This window comes from Procambarus clarkii, chromosome 24 (assembly GCF_040958095.1).
Source record: "Procambarus clarkii isolate CNS0578487 chromosome 24, FALCON_Pclarkii_2.0, whole genome shotgun sequence".
In the NCBI taxonomy this organism is placed as follows: Eukaryota; Metazoa; Arthropoda; class Malacostraca; order Decapoda; family Cambaridae; genus Procambarus; species Procambarus clarkii.
In genome coordinates this window covers 21,669,605-21,690,598 of record NC_091173.1, presented here as the reverse complement: position 1 = coordinate 21,690,598, position 20,994 = coordinate 21,669,605, and the positions used below count along the sequence as shown (strand labels likewise).

Below are 20,994 nucleotides of genomic sequence, written 5' to 3'. Positions count from 1 at the left end.
CACCTGCTGTATGTGTGTGTACTCTCCTAGTTGTACTCACTTGAGCTCTGGCTCTTTGGTCCCGCCTCTCAACTATCAATCAACTGGTATACAGGTTCCTGAGCCTATTGGGCTCAGGAACCCAAGACAGAACACGAAACAATGGGTATAAATTGGATAAGTTTAGATTTAAGAAAAATATGGGGAAAATACTGGTTCGGTAACAGGGTTGTTGATTTGTGGAACCAATTACCGGGTAACGTGGTGGAGGTGGGGTGCCTCGATTGTTTCAAGCGTGGGTTGGACAAGTATATGAGTGGGATTGGGTAGTTGTAAACAGGAGCTGCCTCGTATGGGCCAATAGGCCTTCTGCAGTTACCTTTGTTCTTATGTTCTTAAGTAGATGGGTCTACCAGGAGGGTAGGGAGCCTGACAGCTGAGTGGACAGCGCTTCGTATTCGAAGTCCTGAAGTTCCGGGTTCGATCCCCGGTGGAGGCATAGACAAATGGGCAAAATGTTTTTTTCATCCTGACGGCTCCTGTTACCTAGCAGTAAATAGGTACCTGGGAATTAGACAGCTGCTACGGGCTGCTTCTTGGGAGGGGGGGGATTAATAAAAAGGAGGCTCCTGGTCGAGGACCGGGCCGCGGGGACGCTAAGCCTCGAAATCATCTCAAGATAACCAGGGTGTCTAGCAAGCAGGTGGATGACTGGGGTGGGGTTGGCGAGCGAGGTCAGCAGGAGAGGTGGACGCTGGCAAGGACGGAGGAGGTTGTGCTGGGGGTGCTGGTGGGGGTGGCGGTGATGCGGTACCCGGGAGCCAAGTTTACCCCGGCGTGTCCGCCTGGCTGTCCTTGGCTCTTCCCCAGGACAACCATGCCCCTCAATATATAATAACAATTACAAACATATACTAGAAACTCACATTTAAAAAAATTACAATGATTGTAAAAAAAATTAAAATGAGAAGAACTTCTCCCTGTGAGCCGGTCGGCCGAGCGGACAGCACGCGGGACTTGTGATCCTGTGGACCAGGGTTCGATCCCAGGCACCGGCGAGAAACAATGGGCAGAGTTTCTTTCACCCTATGCCCCTGTTACCTAGCAGTAAAATAGGTACCTGGGTGTTAGTCAGCTGTCACGGGCTGCTTCCTGGGGGTGGAGGCCTGGTCGAGGACCGGGCCGCGGGGACACTAAAAGCCCCGAAATCATCTCAAGATAACCTCAAGATAACCTCCCTATTGAGAAGAACAAAACATGTACATACTCATTGGTCTAGATTATTCATGCGCGATGAACACCCGCATATGTTGAAGCTCCCGTGAACACTCTTACATACTCATCATTCACCTGATAAAAGACAGCAAGATTTTCTTAACTAATATACACACACAAACATGGTGTCAGCAAGACGGACAGTCCGCCTGCTGTCATAACTTGGACCTGAAATCTTGGCGTGATCTTGTAAATTAACCTAAGATTCTTTTGTGATCTTGTAAAACACCTCAAATCTGTGTGTTTGCTGGAAAAACACAAGTCTGACCTTCAAGTAATTCATAAGTCTATTATATGATATATATATATATATTTATATATATTTCGTGTTTATTACAGAAGGCAATTTAAGTACTTTGAAGTAGTGTCAATAGTTTAAGTGCCAAGCTGATTACATTATGCCCTCAGTAAAGTATTTCTATAAATTGTCAAGCTGAGTTATGTTAAGTGGGACGTGAGAACTGGACAATATTCCACGTGACAGAGCACCACTGCTTGGAAGAATGAGCGATGTGGCCATCGCTTGGTTAGTCAGATGTAGCACTGTTGGGTCTGGCCAGTAACTGGATGGGTATTCCCGGCAGGGTTACCCATTCAAGTGATTAATTATATTTATTCAATTATATGTTTATTCAAAATAATATGTGTACAAAGAACATGAGAGTAATGAACAATTGTTGGGATGGGAGTTACACATTAAAGAAGCAACTAATATATAAAATATCATGTTTAGTTTTTTTAATTTTGTAACGGGTGAATCCCATCAATATAATTATTGTATTAAGTAGTTAATTTCGTTTTTTATACTATGTAACTGACACAGTTATGGAGATGTTAGAGACGAGGCCGTCATCACCCTCACAAGGGTTATGGGGCAACACTGACCTGTAAACCACGGCACGTGGGGAAGGGAGCAGTCAACTACATGTTTACACTGCCTCGCCGCCCTGGAAAACCTTATACCGACCTGACGCTGACGGCGGACATGTTTGGTGAAGGTAATGTTTACACACACAAAGATTTATCTTACACATACCCATGACCACATATGTGGCGTTACCCGTGACTATACCCGTGGTTATATCCATGACTATACTCATCTAGTTACTCTCGTATACCTGGGGTTATAATTATATGACCAGCGAAGCATTACTTACTCCAGCGATGGCCAGGATCACTGTTTGGCCGCCTGACAGAGCGGCTGGCGCAGACAAATTCGTAAAACACCAAACATGCGAGATAAATTACACACTTTTCCTTCGGCATCTTTTGTAGTGAGCTGCTCTGATGACCGCTGGGTTGAAAGTAATTTTCTTTTTTTTTCTTGCAATTATACACATTATTGTGTGGAGTCATAATGATAAGCCATTATCAGGAGAGAATGCGCCCATGACTTGTATTGCTTCCCGTCGTCGATATTCAGAGTGGAGAAAGGTGCGGCCGGTCGCTGTCTCAACACACCGCTTGTGGTCCAGGTAATACAATCTCCATTTACTTTCCCGTCCTTTTTTTATTCAGTTTTCTTTGCTTTTCTTAATGTGTCTGTGTGTACTCACCTATTTATACTCACCTATTTGTGCTTGCGGGGGTTGAGCTTTGGCTCTTTTGTCCCGCCTCTCAACTGTCAATCAACTGGTGTACAGATTCCTGAGCCTACTGGGCCCTATCATATCTACATTAGAAACTGTGTATGCAGTCAGCTTCCACCACATCACTGCCTAATGCATTCCATCCGTTAACTACTCTGACACTGAAAAAGTTCCTTCAAACGTCCCTGTGGCTCATGTGGGTACTCAGTTTCCACCTGTGTCCCCCTTGTTCGCGTACCACCAGTGTTGAATAGTTTATCCTTGTCTACCCGGTCGATTCGCCTGAGGATTTTGTAGGTAGTGATCATGTCTCCTCTTACTCTTCTGTCTTCCACTGTCGTAAGGTGCATTTCCCGCAGCCTTTCCTCGTAACTCATGCCTCTTAGTTCTGGGACTAGTCTAGTGACATACCTATGAACTTTTTCCAGCTTCGTCTTGTGCTTGACAAGGTACGGGCTCCATGCTGGGGCCGCATACTCCAGGATTGGTCTTACATATGTGGTATACAAGATTCTGAATGATTCCATACAGGTTCCTGAAGGCTGTTTTGATGCTAGCCAGCCTCGCATATGCCGCAGACGTTATTCTTTTTATGTGGGCTTCAGGAGACAGGTTTGGTGTGATATCAACTCCTAGATCTTTCTCTCTGTCCGTTTCATTAAGTACTTCATCTCCTATTCTGTATGTAAAGAGAACGCTTTACTCATGACCTGTGAGAGTTAACTTAGGAAATGCCAGGGTAAGTTAGTACTAACAATATGGAAAGCTTAGCGCAGTTCAAGTTGACTGAAGCAGTTTAAATGTTGAACATAAATGCTGTTACAGACCAAGTCTCTTATGGCATTGTTCCCCTTAACAATGCTCTATCTTCAGCACTACACAATCGTTCAATTGATATCAGATTTTCATGTCTGTAATTATATTTGCAATTATTTTTTATTTTTTTTATAAATCTAAAGTTGAATGTGTTTATGTCTCCAATTGTTAATTATTTCCAGTCCTATGAGGTAAATGTTTGGTGACTTCCGAGCTGCTAAACTTACCCGTCCACAGTGGTAAAGGTTTATGACTTCAGAACTACTAAACTTACCCGTCCACAGTGGTAAAGGTTTATGACTTCAGAACTACTAAACTTACCCGTCCACAGTGGTAAAGGTTTATGACTTCAGAACTACTGAACTTACCCGTCCACAGTGGTAAAGGTTTATGACAATGGAAGTACACAGTTGGTTAATGCACTTGTGCAACATAATGGTATTTTAAGTGATTTACTATTCTTATTGTCTAGTTACGTCTTCATTAGACAGTAATAGTAAAACTTTAGTTGTATCTTAATTGCTTCTTATAAGTTAATTGTTTCTTAGTAGAAGTTACATTTTCCTCACACGTTCCAGTTATTGCTTCAAAATATATACAATTTGATTTCCTCCTTGCTGTAGTCAGCACATGGCTTGGTGAAGCATGTTATGAATTGAAATTCTTCAATTTCTTTCTTTATTATGCATGTTATGAGTGAATTGAATGTTTGTCGTTCAACATTTGAATGCGAAAACTAGATTTAATTTATTCTCGACTTTATGAAGATGTCTGGTGGTGCTTGTTCACCGTGATGCTAGAATATGGGGTCCCATAGGGGCCCCAGGGTGTCCCAGGTGGGGGGGGGGTCCCAGGAGATGGAGGTGAGGCTGACGACCCAGAGTAATCTGAGTGTTAAAGCAGGCAGCAGAGCGTGGACCCCACCACAGGCTGAGACCAACTGACGAAACCTTCACTGTGGCCGCCCAGGGTGTGGTGGTGGCGGGAGATGACCAACACCCACCAAATAGTATCGATTTTTATTATATGGATTTTACACATTTATCTGGATAAAATTCGTTCACTGTGAATTTTAAAGATATATATATATATATATATATATATATATATATATATATATATATATATATATATATATATATATATATTTATATATTTATATATATATATATTTATATATTTATATATATATATATATTTATATATTTATATATATATATATTTATATATTTATATATATATATATTTATATATTTATATATATATATATTTATATATTTATATATATATATATATTTATATATATATTTATATATATTTATATATATATATATATATATATATATATATATATATATATATATATATATATATATATATATACCCCTGTGACCCCCCAGGGCCCCCTGGCACCCCTATGGGACCACCACATTCTAGCATCACGGTGAACAAGCACCATGATGCCACAACGTCACAAAAAATTATGTACTAAATTGCCCGAACCTATGAGCCGGCTGGCCGAGCGGACAGCACGCTGGGCTTGTGATCCTGTGGTCCCGGGTTCGATCCCGGGCGCCGGCGAGAAACAATGGGCAGAGTTTCTTTCACCCTATGCCCCTGTTACCTAGCAGTAAAATAGGTACCTGAGTGTTAGTCAGCTGTCACGGGCTGCTTCCTGGGGGTGGAGGCCTGGTCGAGGACCGGGCCGCGGGGACACTAAAGCCCCGAAATCATCTAAAGATAACCTAAAGATAACCTAACTTAGTCTATGTATAAATTATTGTTTCTATGCAACCCGTCCTCCTGTTTCTATAGCACTTATTGTAACTATGTGGTCGATCGTACCATTATTCAGTAATACAGGCCAAGCAAGCCACTTTTTGTATTTTTTGTAGTCCGGAAAAATAGAGCTAAAATAAAACTTAAATATTCCTAGGCCTAATATAGCACATATATACTATATTAGGCCTCAGATAGCCTGTATAAGGCTTAGGATAGGTGTTATAGTTTACTAGCAACATAAATATAACAACTTATCGGGTTTGTCCAAATTCATTACTATAAGAGTCTGCTTAATTTAGAACCTGTACTTGAGGTCGATCTCGAACCCATTGTTGATGTGACGACTTATATTGAATTTTGTAACTAGCTCATCAAGATTGTAACTTGCTTAGCTAAATGAATTGTGGGGTTCAGTCCCTGAGCCCATTATGTGTCTCTGTAACCCTTTCCACTACCGCCCACAAGATGGGTATGGGGTGCATAATAAATGAACTAAACTAAAAAAACTTCCTATTGGTCCATCACGACATATTTGTACTATCGACCACATAATTACTATAAGGCCTTTCATTGTAGGAGGCTGGTGCTGTGCTATAGAAGTTCATAAGTGGTGCTGTGCTATAGTTCATAAGTGGTGGTGTGCTATAGTTCATAAGTGGTGCTGTGCTATAGTTCATAAGTGGTGGTGTGCTATAGTTCATAAGTGGTGCTGTGCTATAGTTCATAAGTGGTGCTGTGCTATAGAAGTTCATAAGTGGTGCTGTGCTATAGAAGTTCATAAGTGGTGCTGTGCTATAGAAGTTCATAAGTGGTGCTGTGCTATAGAAGTTCATAAGTGGTGCTGTGCTATAGAAGTTCATAAGTGGTGCTGTGCTATAGAAGTTCATAAGTGGTGCTGTGCTATAGTTCATAAGTGGTGGTGTGCTATAGTTCATAAGTGGTGGTGTGCTATAGTTTATAAGTGGTGCTGTGCTATAGAAGGTTATAAGTGGTGTTGTGCCGGCCTGAGCGAGCAGCAGCAGCAGCCTCTAGCGGCCGTCGTCCACACTATCACCAGCTGCTGCTGCTGCTTCACCAGCTGATTCTTAGCTGCCTCAGGGACTCACAGCTGGCTGGGTACTATGATACCACTCAGACAGCTGATTAAAACTGTCCCTGCTTTGTGCAGAGGATTGAAAACCTCCACTGTAAGACATGGAGGAGGGTAAGTTGACCTGACTACGTCTATATAAGCCGGTCTCCCAACTCGACGGTGAATACTGTGCTCAATCTGGGGTACTTTTGTGCATTAATTTTTTTTAAGCTGTGATTACTTGGTACTGAACGTTTGTTTGGGAGGGGGGGAAATAGCTGTGTATAGTCTAATTGACTACTTTATTTATTCGATGTTTTATGGACCCCAAACCCATGCTGCCCAAAACGTTAAACGTGATTGTTGTATACTTTCACAACCCAGTGTACCTCTCTTGTATATAAATAAATAAGTGTACACAGGGTGTCTTGTGCAGGATGCAAGCCCATCGTATGCAAGACGATTCGCAAACTGATTTTGAAACCTATCTTGTCTAACCTAGCTCAACATAAACCTAACCAGAGCCCAATGCAGCCTAATATAATACAGCCTAGTATAATATATATATATATGCTTTTAACAAAGCAAACGAGCTTTGTTGAATCGTCTGAAATGACCCTTGTAAGCAGTATCCATTTGTGGATACTACGTACAGGGACTAAGTCATATCATACGCAAGACTATTTGCTAACAGATTTTAAAATTATATAACTACCCAAAACAGCCTAAACAAACCTAACCAAGCTTAGGCTAATACATAGGGTCCTGGTAGTATAGTCAAGTTCGTCCTTCAATCGAGAATTCCAGGTTCAAATCACGGGCGGAACAGAGACGGTTGGGTGCCTATCCTATCACCTAATGCTTTATATAATATAATAGGATATGTATCCTAATATATTTCTGCACAAATGTTCATAAACCTTAAAAAAACATTTATTTATACTTTAATGTAGGCAGTGATATTTTACGAAGCCGTCCGAATATTAATGTTGATCCATGTATTGGTTTTCAATTGTTTACATCACTTGTAAAGTCTTTACACAGTCTTGACATACAGGTACTTTCCAAAGTTAAAATGATCTAGAGATTGCACCAGTGTGTAGAATCTAACCACAGACATACCAGAAAATATTTGAACATATTCAACAATACCTGTAGACACAAATAATTAAGGTATTTAATAGAATTCCATCATAACGTTAAATTTTCTATGATTTAATACATTGATCTAATAGATATTTTTTTATTTTATAAAATTTTAGGAGTTTAATTTAATTTGTGCTCTTTTTAATAATAATTTTTATATATACAAGTTTATTTACTAGCCGTACCCAACCATGCGTTGCTGAGCCACAGCACCATTCCCTCCCCACCATTTTCTCCTCCCAACCATTCCTCACTTCCCCGTCCTCTCCACCATTTCCCCCTCCCCTGTTCCCTCGTCCTCCCCCACCATTCCCTTGTCCGATGCATTCCCAAATGATCTGATGTTCCCATCAAAAAATTGGGAACATAGTGATCTGATGTTCCCATCACTGAAATATAAGAAAAAGTTAAATGTTTGGATGCGAATGGAATGATGTGTGAAAATTTCAGAGCAATCGGTAAAGAACTTTCGGAGATTAGAGATTTTGAACAAACGAACATTTACATTTTTATTTATGTAGATAGATATACAAGAGTTCGTACATTCTTTCACAGCCACTAGCATGCATAGCATTTTGGGCAGGTCCTTAATCCTACGTTCCCCGGAATACAACTCCACCAAATTGTTTGACAACCAGGTACCTGTTTTACTGTTGGGTTAAACAGAGGCTACAGTTAAGGATTGATGCCCTGTAAATCCTCTTCAGCCAGGATACGAACCCAGGACAAAGGGCTCACTAAATGCCAGGCGAGTGTGTTACCACTATACCACAGGACCTGACAAGTTATTACATTTTTGTAAAGCCACTAGCATGCATGGCATTTCTGGCAGGTCCTTGATCCTAATTTTCCCTGGAATATGACCTGCCAAATGGTTTAACAACCAGGTACCCAGTTACAGCTGGGTGAACAGAGGCATACAGTTAAGGATTGGCTCCTAGTCAATCCTCCCCGGCCGGGATACAAACCCAGGCTAAATTGGTCACGAAAAGCGGGGTGAGTGTTTTACCACTACACTACAGGGACTGCCCAAATAATAATAATAATAATAATAATAATAATAATAATAATAATATTTAGGGAAAAGGACATACATGCAAAATGAGTTACAAGAAGAGTGTTGGATTTGTTGATAAATCAAGTATATACAGTCCTATGCCTAAAGCCACTAATACATTTAGATTTGTTTGTTTTTAGGGTGGATATACAGCCTTTAAACTGCAGGATGACAGGTTGAAACATAGTGGTGCATTATTGGTAATAAAAGGTGTCTGGAAACAGATACCACAGTACTGTACATTAAAACCAAGTGTCGTTAAATAAATTTTGGCTGAAATGCTATGCATATTAGTGGCTTTAGGTATTGTATGTACTAGCTCTATCTAAAAAATCAACATTGTTTGTAATTCTGCATCTATGTATGTACTTTTCCTGAATAAAATATTATTATTATTATTATTATTATTTATAAATTGAAAATTCTATTACACCATAAATACTATGAAAATGTTAAGCACATGCTGTCATGCATATTATCACAGACTTTAAGTTATTGGTTCCAAGAAACAAGTAACCAAACATGAGTATCTAATTTCTAATCTTCAGATGTATGGGCAGATGCAAGTAAATCAAAACTGAAAACACTACTAGTGTTTAGACACCTTTATATCATATTCTATAATATAGTATCAGATATATATGGTCAATGGGGTCCCAGGAAATGAGCCACCAAACAGGGATAATGGATGCCAATATCTGATACTTGCGGATGCTAGTCTCTGGACTAGCATTAGCTACTTTCAGTGCCAATGTGTTAATCTTGGCATTTATTGTCATTCTAATATTTGTTTTTTATTTGATTCGATGATTAATAGCAGTTTTTCTGAATATTATTACATTATTTACTACCATATATGCTACCCAAGAGCATGATGAGCATCTTTTTATATTTCACTGGCAGTTGCCTTGTACTGTACAGGTATTAAACATTGATCATATATTGTAGGTTCTCTATATACTGTAGCTTCATTAGTATTTAACTATAGATACTTATTTCTGGGCAGCTTCTTTGATGGCTTTTCTGAGCTTGTTTACCGGCCATTACCGGTTAGACTAGCTGATGGCAAGTAACTGTGAGACTCGTTGTCGACCAGGAACAAGGGTCCTTAAAGTTTTACCTTTTGGCCCCTCTCCCCCTTACAGTTGCTTGCTGCTTTTGTGGGTAATGTCCTGTTTTTGGATTTGTCACCTTTTTTTCTGGACTAGCTGCACTCTTTATCAACCTGCTATTGCAGTTTGCTGCATGCATTCATGCCTTATACTAGGAGAGGCCTGTATGTATCAAAGGAGTACACGTGTTTTGGTTTCTCTGATCACGTGTTTCCTGATTGAGCTGTGTTCTCAAGCATTAACCTCCTAGGGTGACTAGTTGGCAAATATGCATCATGTGTTATAGAAAACCATGGCTGATTTGGTTGTGATGCTGGCCATTGTGGCCTTATTTATGCATCCTGAGGCCATTATCCTGTATTTCTAGTGGCCTCAATTCAACACTTTCTGTTCTGTTTCTGTCAACACACAAAATTCTTCTGCTGAGGTTCTTCTGCTATCCTCGTTTAGTGCTGCCCTGCTTCAAGGCCAATTTATTGCAGTTTGGCGAACTTGTTTGCAACCACAATTAGTTTCCAAGGATTCTGGTGTTCCAATGGGTGGGGGGGGGGGGGGGGGGATGGCAGCTTGATTTCTCTTGGGTTGCTCAGCCATGTTGACAGTGTGGGACTAGATTGTCACTTATGCATTATATTGTCTACAGTTGTTTCATATGAGTAGCTTTTCTTCCTGCAATGTTCCATGTGGAGAAAGCTTAGGAAAGCTAAGGGGATGACCAGAAATAGTGTGTCAAGTGTAAGGAAATGCTCCATCCTAGGTATATTGTTTGTTACTTCTTTTGTCTATCTAGGCCACAACCCGTCTTAGATCAAGTCCATTCCATCCAGCGGTCGACCCCCAAGATGCATTCATAAATTTTAACATGCTGTTCATTCAAAATTGGAATTTTCTCAAATATAAATTATTATTTTATATTACCATATTGTACATATTTAGGCACTGGTTAGGTTAGGTGTTTAGGTTCTGTTGGCAATTATTTATACAGTACTGTATTTGTAGTAAGCGGGTGAAGCATTTAGTGTTGTGGTTCGAACAAAATTCATCGGTGAATCACTTGTTCAGGAAGTGATTTGAACATAATCAGTTGAGTCGTATAAACCGTTTTTCATTCATAAACGGGGTTTGGCTTGTGTATAGAATTGACTTTGGAGCTTTGTTTAGGGAATGGCTTGTAGGCCAACTTGAAAGGAGTTTGATTTTGAAGCCCCCTTTCATTGGTTGGTAAGGGGGTTTAAGTCAATATTTGGTTGATTTTTTTACCCCTTGTGCTTTGTAGCATTGGATAGGAAAAATTACAGGGACCCTCACCATCAATAGGCAGTGATATCCTCACTGGTACCTGTTATTTGCTAGTCTGACTGATAATGCCAATACAGTATTTGAAAGGGTCATTTTCATTAGACTGAATGCTCTGTTTTTACAGATGGGTTTACCGCACAGCTCCTGAAGCTCCCCAAAAAATAACAGTGATGAAGGCTGAGTTGTTGGGAGCATTTATGTGGTGGTGGATTATTTACCATCTCATTACGGAGCCAGAGCATCTTACTGTGAGTTTATCATTTTATATATTTTATGTATTGTTTTACTGTATCTTTGTGCCTTGTGGCTGTGATATTCATTAGGTAGGAGAGGTACATAGGCATACCTTGTTGTTGTGACCTAAATTGTATATAGTTTTAATTTAATATGTATGACATTTCACTTTTAATATTTTGAATGTTTAATTTTTATTTTGAACTGTGTGGCATTTATTTTACTGCTTCATGCTTTTCTTGGGCTAAACAACTGCAATTTTATTTTTATATTGTTTTGTACATTTATATAAAGAAAATAACCTGGTTTTCATATTGGCACTATTAAAAAATTCTCATTAAACAAAATTATATTTGGTACTTTGAGTTTATTTTCTAATAGAAAATGTTTCAATAAATTCAATACCATGCTACAGGTATAAGTGTTTCTAAGACTTGAATATTAAACACAACCTATAAGCATAAGTCAAATAACCGAAAGACAATAGTTTAGTTAAAAAAATTAGCTAGAAAACATTCTCAGAAATAATGGGGAACATTTTAACAAGAATATCTTGTCCCTATCAAGGCCACTAGAGATGGTGGCCTTCAGGTAAATTTATTCCTTTCCAGCCTGTTGTTCTCATAAGTGGGGCTTGGTGGCTGGCTGCCAGGGTGTGATGCTCCATGGGACAGTCCTCTGTCCTTTTGAAGCCTTATGCTTCTGCTCTCCTCCTTTCCAGGCTTTGTTCGGTCCTGCTACATGGACCGAGTATTTTGATACTAGTCATGTTGACCCTACTCGTCCTGATGATTTATTTCTCTATATGCACCTTGTTGATTCAGTGGATACGTTAGTCACCTTTAACCCCACCCGTACTGGTACCCATGTTGTTTCAGCCCCTTCTCAGAAAGCATCTGCATGCTTGGCTTCGTTGTCCTGCATTGGGGAGATCCCTGTTCGAATTTCCAAAAATGGTCGGTTGAATGCCTGCATTGGCACAATTCTTCTCCTGCACCAAGTTGTGACAGGGTACGTAGACTGCCACGAGGATATCGAGTATATCCTTGAGGCCCAAGGCAATTCTGTTCTCCAGGTTCACTCAACCCCCTGCCTTCTGTGCATGTGTGCATTACAAATTGGAGGAAGCCATTCTCAATTTGAAGCATTGTGATCATTTGTCTTTTCCTGAGGCTAGGTGCCATGTTCGCTGTATTCCCTCTTTCTCTGGCATGTCTCCTAAACTCGGTAACTAGGAGACTCGGCGAACACATCATTAGCTATGTAGATTATATACTGATTCACAAAAATGGTTATACCAACACCCAAAATCTTCTGAACTCTGTATTGCACATGTCAGGAACTAGGCTTTGTCATCTCGGTAGAGAAAACAAAGATCCTGAACCGATGCCCACCCAGACGGGGTGGGGCTGTTAGCAAGATGCAGCTGCATGATGGATCTCTGCTCGATTATGTAACCAGATACAAATACCTTGGTCTTGAGGTTCTACTGTACTGTAATGTTGTAGCCACACTGGGTTGCCAATGTAGAGGGTACAGAGGGCCACAGCCCTCCGTACTCTCAAGGCTGTGGCAGGCTACCATCCAAGCTATGGTACAAATGTGAGAATTGGCAAATGATGTATCTTTCATACATTAGATCTCTGATCGATCATGCTGCACCCCTGCTTGCTCTAGTGCCTGAGAGAATGCTTGGAGGGCTGGAAAAAATGCAAAACGAAACCATGAGAATTATCTTATGATGTCCCCGTACAACTAAATTATTAAACATGAAGGAACTGAATACTTCGTGTGTAAGTGATCGTATCACTGAAATTAATGCTTAATTGGTATCAAGATTCTTGGGCTAACCCACCCTAGCCCCTGCACTGAAGCCCTCCAAGCCTTCTTTCTTGAAGGTCAGCATCCCTCCAAAGGGATTATCAAAACTGCCACACTGTTCAGAATGTGTAATATTCATCACCTCTACCAAGAGTGACAGTAACAACACTTTCTTGCCCCATGGGAGATCACTCTTTTCAAAATTACTTTCTACCCCCTTTCCCACCCAAGAAGCTGACTAACAAACAAGCCTTGCTTTGACAAGAAGCAAAATACAATGCCCTAAGCCAAATTGATGTTTGGGCAGAGAGGGCTCCCTTTCCCAAATTATTTACACCGATGGATCCTTGCACCAGTCTCATGGTACAGCTGGAAGTGCAGTTGACAGCAAAAGATGGTTCCTTCTCCTATGAGTGTGGAGCGCTTATAAGTAACTGGGCCTCCACTCTCCAAACAGAATTGGTTGCCATAATCCTTGCACTTGAGCATGTATATGAATCCAAAGATGACACACTAATTGTAAGTGACTCCTTGTCATCCTTGACTGCCCTCAGTTCCCCAAGGCATAACTGATGTGCTTGTTTCTGAAGCTAGACACACATGGTGAAATAATCAATGATAGTCAGAATTTGTCTCCTGTGGATTCCTTACCATATTGGTCTCCGAATGCATGATAGAACTGATGAGTTAACCCAAGACTTTTGCTCATGAAGAGGGAATTGATTACTGTCTTGGGCTGCCTTTGAGCAGTGTGCAGGCAGTAATATTCCAGGAAAATCAAAATCTATTAGACTTGAGGCAAAGGCAGCTTCAATGTATTTCTCACCTGACTCCGACACTATCCCTGCTTCCCTTCCCTTTTCAATGGCGGGGTCTCCTGTCCCTCCTAGGAAGGTTTCCATGGTCCTTTATCCTCTCTTGGATGCCACCCTTGCTCTGGTGCCCTCGCCTGTTTGTCTTTCCTGCCTCCAATTCCCTTGCCCGCCCCTCTCCGTTGCCTCCTCCCGCTCCGGACTTTGTCTGTTCGCCTCTGGTCCGTCCTCCCGCTCCCTTGTGTCGGTTATCTTTACTAGCTTTACCTCTGCCCTGTTGCCCTGATTTCACTGATTGATCTTGTTCTTCCTTAGTCTACTGTGTTCTACTTTGCCTTTGTTTCTCCCTTATCTGAGTTTCTGTTCTCTTTTGTCTGTCTGTTCTTCAATGGAATATTTATGGTTTTTATGCCAACTTCCATGAATTCCAGCTTCTGATCGCACAGTTTTTCCCTACTTTGTGTTTGTCTCCAAGAGCCGATGCTTGCACTTGTCCTGGTTACTTCCGTGGTTATTCTTTTCTCTTTCCCCTCCAGCTCTTGCTGGGGCCCATGCCTCTACTGTCTTGGTATTTCATTCGTTCCCCTTCTTTTTCAGTCACCCATTCAGTGTTCTGCGGCCCATATCTTTGTGAGTAAATGGTATACAGTCTGTTCCATTTATCTTCCCCCAAATGTCCCACTTTCTCTTCCTGATGATAAACACCTGTTGGACTCCTTACCAGAGCCTGTGCTCCTTTTTGGTGATTTTAACTGTCAGCATACTCTCTGGGGTGATGTTCTGACGAACACCCAGGCCATCTTCTTAAACCTTTTGTCCCTCTCTTCTTTCTCTTCTGAATTCTGGTAAGCCCACTCGACTCCCACACTTGCACCCTTTCCTGTCTTGATCTTGATCTCTGCTCATCTTCTCTGTATTTGGACTTCACCTGGCAGGTTCTTGACCTACATAATAGTGCGGGGGACTATTTCCCCATCCTTGTCACCATCTTCTCTCTTCGTTCTCCCCTCTCCTTCTCTAGATGGCAACTTGCCAAGGCTGACTGGAACCTCTTCACTTTGCATGCTACGCTTTCCAACCTCTCTGATCTACCTCTTCTCCCCGAGCTGCCCTCCTCTTTCATGACACTGTTTTTTATGCTGCTCTCTGCTCTGCTCCTCGCTTTACCTCCAGGGATGCGCAGAAGTGCGTTCCCTGGAGGAACGCAGACTGAGCTTGGGCTGTCCTCTTTAAGCGTTCAGCCTGGAAGAAACACCGTTGCTGTTGGATACCCATTTCTTTTTTGTTTCGGAGGTCAATCTTGGAGCAGAGCAAAGAACTGAGTGACGATGGAGTCACGGAGCTCGATGTGGGCGAGCGTGACGGCTCAATGGGGAATCGTGAATGTCAAAACTCGATGCGGCCGTAGTCTGCTCTGTGTTCCGTGTCGAAGCTGGAGCATCTTGGGGGTCGATTAGAACTGCATACACAGTGCGCTACATTCTTGAGGTTGAAGAGGTGTGGTAACTCCGAAACGTCTGAACAGAAGTTTTCTGAATCGCTGTGGAAATTGTACTGTTGGCTATTCGCTTCTCGATAGCTTATATTTGGTGACTACACCTCAGTTTCCTCCTATAGGATGGAAAGAATGGAAGAACTGTTACCTGTAATTAGGTGAATGGATACCTGGTTGTTAAACAATTTGGTAGGTTGTATGCTAGGAAAAATTACGATCAAGGACCTGCCAGAAATGCTGTGAGTGCTTGTGGCTTCATAAGAATGTAAGAACTCTTGTATATTGGAAGGTAACCTAGGCATTTGGAAAAGTATTTTGTTACTACACTAATAGTGAATTAAAATTCACACAGTATAGCAGGGGGGTTCTTGGATATAATAGATGTGGTGTTGATTTGTAACATATATTTCAACTCATGGTTTCATTTATTTTTCAGGGTGAATTCCCATATCCTGATGTCTCGAAGTGGACTGATGCTGAGCTTGGCATTCCACCAGATCACGAGGATTAAAAATATTTAGACAAATTTATTTTGGGCTAAACTCTAAAGAAAAATATAGAACTTACTCAATGGGAGCCATAGAAGTAATATTTAGTAAGAGCCTTTCAGGTATTCAGCTGTGAACATGGATATACTGTACTGTATTAATAAGTAATAAGACCTATAAAATATGGATATTAACAATATCCCACTTCATATTGTGGTAAAATCCATCTTTTTATGATATAAAAAAATTGTTAAATTATTTCAAATCTTATTCTGTGAATCATTTAATATCTTGTGATTTTTGTAAATATATACGAAATTATATATAATTGTCTTTACTCTACCTAGGTAAACTTACAATTTTTAAATTATTTTACAATATTTGGTGTTAAATTTAGCATAAAATTTTTGATATCGGGTATATGATATCCCAGGTTGATCATTCTTATACAACATTTTATGTGCTTCATTCCCAAAAGTAGGCCTTCTCTGGACACAACCTTGTCCTGGCTAGGGTTCCATTAGGCTAGGCTTAAATTAGGTTAATGTTCATTTTGATTTTGATCCACATTCGTACCATTTTAAAAAAATTCTAGTTTTCCTTTGCAAGTATTTTTTCTTACCATATTTTTTTTCATTTCAAAGCACTTTCTAATATATACAAAGGAGAAGATATATTGCCTAATATGTGGATGGTTTTGAAATATAACTAATGCATTCTTCAGGTGCATTTTCTGACTTGCAGGTGTTGTAGTGATAGATAAATGACACTTGAGGGATTTATTTGTAATTTGTGGTACTGCCAATGTTGTCACGGTATAAAAAAAAGGGTGGATATTATACACAATAAAATGTAATTACGACTTGTAAACTAATACAGGTTTGCAAAGTAAAAGGCTATAAATTATGACATTGCTGACTCCGGTTTATAGCTTCATATTGTTAAGGCTTATTGAGGTCTCCTTAGGCTAATGACTGACCTTCAGGATATGGACCTCAGGACCTACAGGACTGTCTGGCTCAGGATATGAGCCAGAACAGGCACTTAGCTCCAAGGTACCTATTTACTGGTAAGAAAACTTGAGGCATGATGTGTAAGAAAATGGGCTCCAATGTTTCTCCTTGCCTGTGAATTGAACTCTCATCAGGTCAGCTGTAAATTAATTGTGAAAAATCACTGCACTACAGATCATCTGTGTGGAGGAAAGATAAGTAAACTAGTTACAAATAGTTTTAATTTTGTAAAAATGTGTAACAAGGGTAGTTATCTAATTGTAACATTGCTATATGGCTAATACTAATGTAAATGATCATGAGATAAACTAGTGAGAAACTTACAGGAAGTACAAGCTTACATATAGTATGTGCACTGTCACCAAGCAATCAGTCCTCACTCGTACTGTAATGCACCACAGTTTTGATGCAATTGAATGCAGCAAAGGGCTTAGTGTTCTCTACCATAGTAATTTGCATAGCTAAATGCACATAAAATTCCTTGCAATACAGATGCTCCCTTAGACTAGTGAACAGTGGTCTCTAAAGGTTAGGCAGGTTTCCTAGGTTCATACTCTTTTTTTTTTTTTTTTTTTTTTTGGGGGGGGGGGGGGTATGCAAAACTACTTCAGATTTGAGGTCACCATATCTTCACCCACGTGAAGATTTTGCAAGAGTTGTGCACTGAGAGATGGTGAATGATTTCATTCAGGATTCTTTCCATGAGCTTACAGATGCGTGAGGCTGCAGGGGTGATTTAAAAGAAAAAAAATATAGCACAAATTAAGAGGTAGCGCCTCTCAGTGATGTTTGTGTGACTGTCTCACACTCACCATGTAGTGAATCTTTACCACGATGTCCAGAGTTATTACTGTGACCGAGTCATCATTCTGCATTCCCAGCCCCTCTGGAAATTCCACCTGCACTGGAACGTTCACCCTCACAGGAACGTCCGTCTGCTTTGGAATGTCCACTCGCACTGGAACGTTCACCCGAAATGGTGGAGGATTGGGGCAAATTGAGGGAATCACAATCACCTCTTCCCTTGATGGTGGTGAGAAGGGGATATCCAATAGCGATTTTGTTGGAGCTGGCTCCACCACCTTACGTGGTGGTGGAGAGGGGATCGCGGAGGGCTTCTCCAGCGATGCTGTTGGAGCAGGCTCGACCTTCACCTCTCGTGATGATGGTGGTGGTGTGATGGAGGGCTTCTCCAGCGATGCTGTTGGAGCAGGCTCGACCTTCACCTCCTCTCGTGATGGTGGTGGTGGTGTGATGGAGGGCTTCTCCAGCGATGCTGTTGGAGCAGGCTCGACCTTCACCTCCTCTCGTGATGGTGGTGGTGGTGTGATGGAGGGCTTCTCCAGCGATGCTGTTGGAGCAGGCTCGACCTTCACCTCCTCTCTTGATGGTGGTGGTGGTGTGATGGAGGGCTTCTCCAGCGATGCTGTTGGAGCAGGCTCGACCTTCACCTCCTCTCGTGATGGTGGTGGTGGTGTGATGGAGGGCTTCTCCAGCGATGCTGTTGGAGCAGGCTCGACCTTCACCTCTCGTGATGATGGTGGTGGTGGTGTGATGGAGGGCTTCTCCAGCGATGCTGTTGAACCAGGCTCCACCTTCACCTCATCCGGAGGTGGAATACGTGTTGGTGCATGAAGGGTACGAGAGGGACCCTTCCGTAGAGGTGATGGAGAGAGGAGGAAGATGGTTCTCCTCTGTAAGAGTGGAGGAGTGACGAGACTGGGAGTGGAGGTCAAGATTGCCTTCGCCTCCCAGTACTTTACCAAATTTTGGAACTTCTGTCCTCCTCCCGTGCCTGGTGGAGGAGAGGTGGTCCTTGCCGGTGGTGAGGTGGTGGTCCTTGCCGGTGGTGACGTGGCGATCCTGGCCGGTGGTGAGGTGGTGGTCCTGGCCGGTGGTGACGTGGCGATCCTGGCCGGTGGTGAGGTGGTGGTCCTGGCCGGTGGTGAGGTGGCGATCCTGGCCGGTGGTGAGGTGGTGATCCTGGCCGGTGGTGAGGTGGCGGTCCTGGCCGGTGGTGAGGTGGTTATCCTGGCCGGTGGTGAGGTGGCGGTCCTGGCCGGTGGTGAGGTGGTGGTCCTGGCCGGTGGTGAGGTGGTGGTCCTGGCCGGTGGTGAGGTGGCGATCCTGGCCGGTGGTGAGGTGGTGATCCTGGCCGGTGGTGAGGTGGTGATCCTGGCCGGTGGTGAGGTGGCGGTCCTGGCCGGTGGTGAGGTGGTGATCCTGGCCGGTGGTGAGGTGGTGGTCCTGGCCGGTGGTGAGGTGGCGATCCTGGCCGGTGGTGAGGTGGCGATCCTGGCCGGTGGTGAGGTGGTGGTCCTGGCCGGTGGTGAGGTGGTGGTCCTGGCCGGTGGTGAGGTGGTGGTCCTGGCCGGTGGTGAGGTGGCGATCCTGGCCGGTGGTGAGGTGGTGGTCCTGGCCGGTGGTGAGGTGGTGGTCCTGGCCGGTGGTGAGGTGGTGGTCCTGGCCGGTGGCGGTAATATAACCGTGCCTGTAGGGGCTGACGACGAGGTCTCTCCAGGAGGGGTGGATGAAGGCGACTCCTTGCCTTGGTTTGTGTCGTTGTTCTTTTTCTCAGACATAACTGAATAACCCAGAAAAAGGTTTTAAAACAAGAGTAGTTTTATTTTTAATTACTAAACAAAAAGACAGCGCAACCTTGCTTGAAGTCGCTTATCGGAGATGATTCTCAAGAACACGGACAAGATTAGTCTGTCTAGCATTGTTCGGGGTCTGGTGTATATTTTTCATGTTCAATTGAGGTCTATTTTTGAGGAATTGTTCTTCGTTGTAGTCATGTACACAGAGAATGGTAGTGATGTATTCAGACAGTGGTAGTGATGTATGCAGACAGTGGTAGTGATGAATGCAGACAGTGGTAGTGATGTATTCAGACAGTGGTAGTGATGTATGCAGACAGTGGTAGTGATGTATGCAAACAGTGGTAGTGATGTATGCAGACAGTGGTAGTGATGTATGCAGACAGTGGTAGTGATGTATGCACACAGTGGAAGTAATGTATACAGACGGTGCTAGTGGTGTATGCAGAGAGTGGTAGTGATGTATTGTTCTGACCTGAGGGGGTTGGGACTTATGGAACTTAAACCTTCGAAGAGAGCTCTGGTTGCTGCACCAGACTGTTACTTGCGTTCAGGTGGACAACGTCCCCCAACCACTCTCTGCCGGAACAGACAACCGACCTCGGCAGCCACACTCCCGCTACCGTCGGTCGACCAGTAATGAACTCTGGAGTTTTGACCAGACCACACACTAGAAGGTGAAGAGACGACGACGTTTATGGACCATTCTCAAGTCAACTCATCGCCAACTCTGGAGTGCTTGAAGTTTTCTCAGGAGATCACCCTGTACGCCTCTTGATCTTGGAGAGGGGTTCAACATCACATATCTAGGGGTGCGGCTCCAATACTGACCTCATTGTCCTGTGTACACACCCTTCTTGAGCCACCGTGACTTCCCACTCTCTCCTTGTTTGGAATGATCTCCTCAATCCCCCTTTTGTAAATTAGTATTTTCTGCCACCCTGTCCGCAACCATGATCCTTTCTCTCACTCTTTCTCTCCTGCTTTCTGGGAAGCCTCACGAGGACAAGAGCAAAAGCCAGCTAGCTAACAATATACATTTAATAAACGAAAAAACATTCATGAAACATGACATACAAAGAATGGAAATATTGGCATACAACACTCTAAACTGCTACAACACGGTAGCAATCCAATATCATAACCTGGCTTCACCAACCATATCAAGTGGCTGCTCAACTTTTGGCTTACCACAAAATGCAGAATATAACCAGTGAAGAGCAGGGGTGCCATAGGCACAGAGAACACTGTATAAACATTAGAAGTCCACGGTTGTTCAACATCCTCCCAGCGAGTATAAGAAATATTGCTGGAACAACTGTGGACATCTTCAAGAGAAAACTAGACAATTTTCTCAAAGTAGTGCCGGAGCAACCGGGCTGTGGTGGATAGGTGGTCCTGCGG

The 20,994-nt window shown here is 42.4% G+C and overlaps 2 protein-coding genes across 2 annotated transcripts; one reads left to right on the top strand and one right to left on the bottom strand.

Moving 5' to 3' along the window:
- Positions 1-6,455: 6,455 nt before the first annotated feature.
- Positions 6,456-16,305, top strand: LOC123761603 (NADH dehydrogenase [ubiquinone] 1 beta subcomplex subunit 2, mitochondrial). Its single transcript, XM_045747627.2, has 3 exons — positions 6,456-6,645; positions 11,252-11,375; positions 15,926-16,305. The coding sequence occupies exons 1-3, from the start codon at positions 6,563-6,565 to the stop codon at positions 15,998-16,000; spliced, it is 282 nt and encodes a 93-aa protein (XP_045603583.1). The 5' UTR covers positions 6,456-6,562; the 3' UTR covers positions 16,001-16,305.
- Positions 16,306-17,769: 1,464 nt separating this feature from the next.
- Positions 17,770-19,572, bottom strand: LOC138367971 (mucin-2-like). The gene has a single exon (XM_069330257.1). It carries the CDS (start codon positions 19,570-19,572, stop codon positions 17,770-17,772), a length of 1,803 nt encoding a protein of 600 aa, XP_069186358.1.
- Between the last annotated feature and the right edge of the window lie 1,422 nt (positions 19,573-20,994).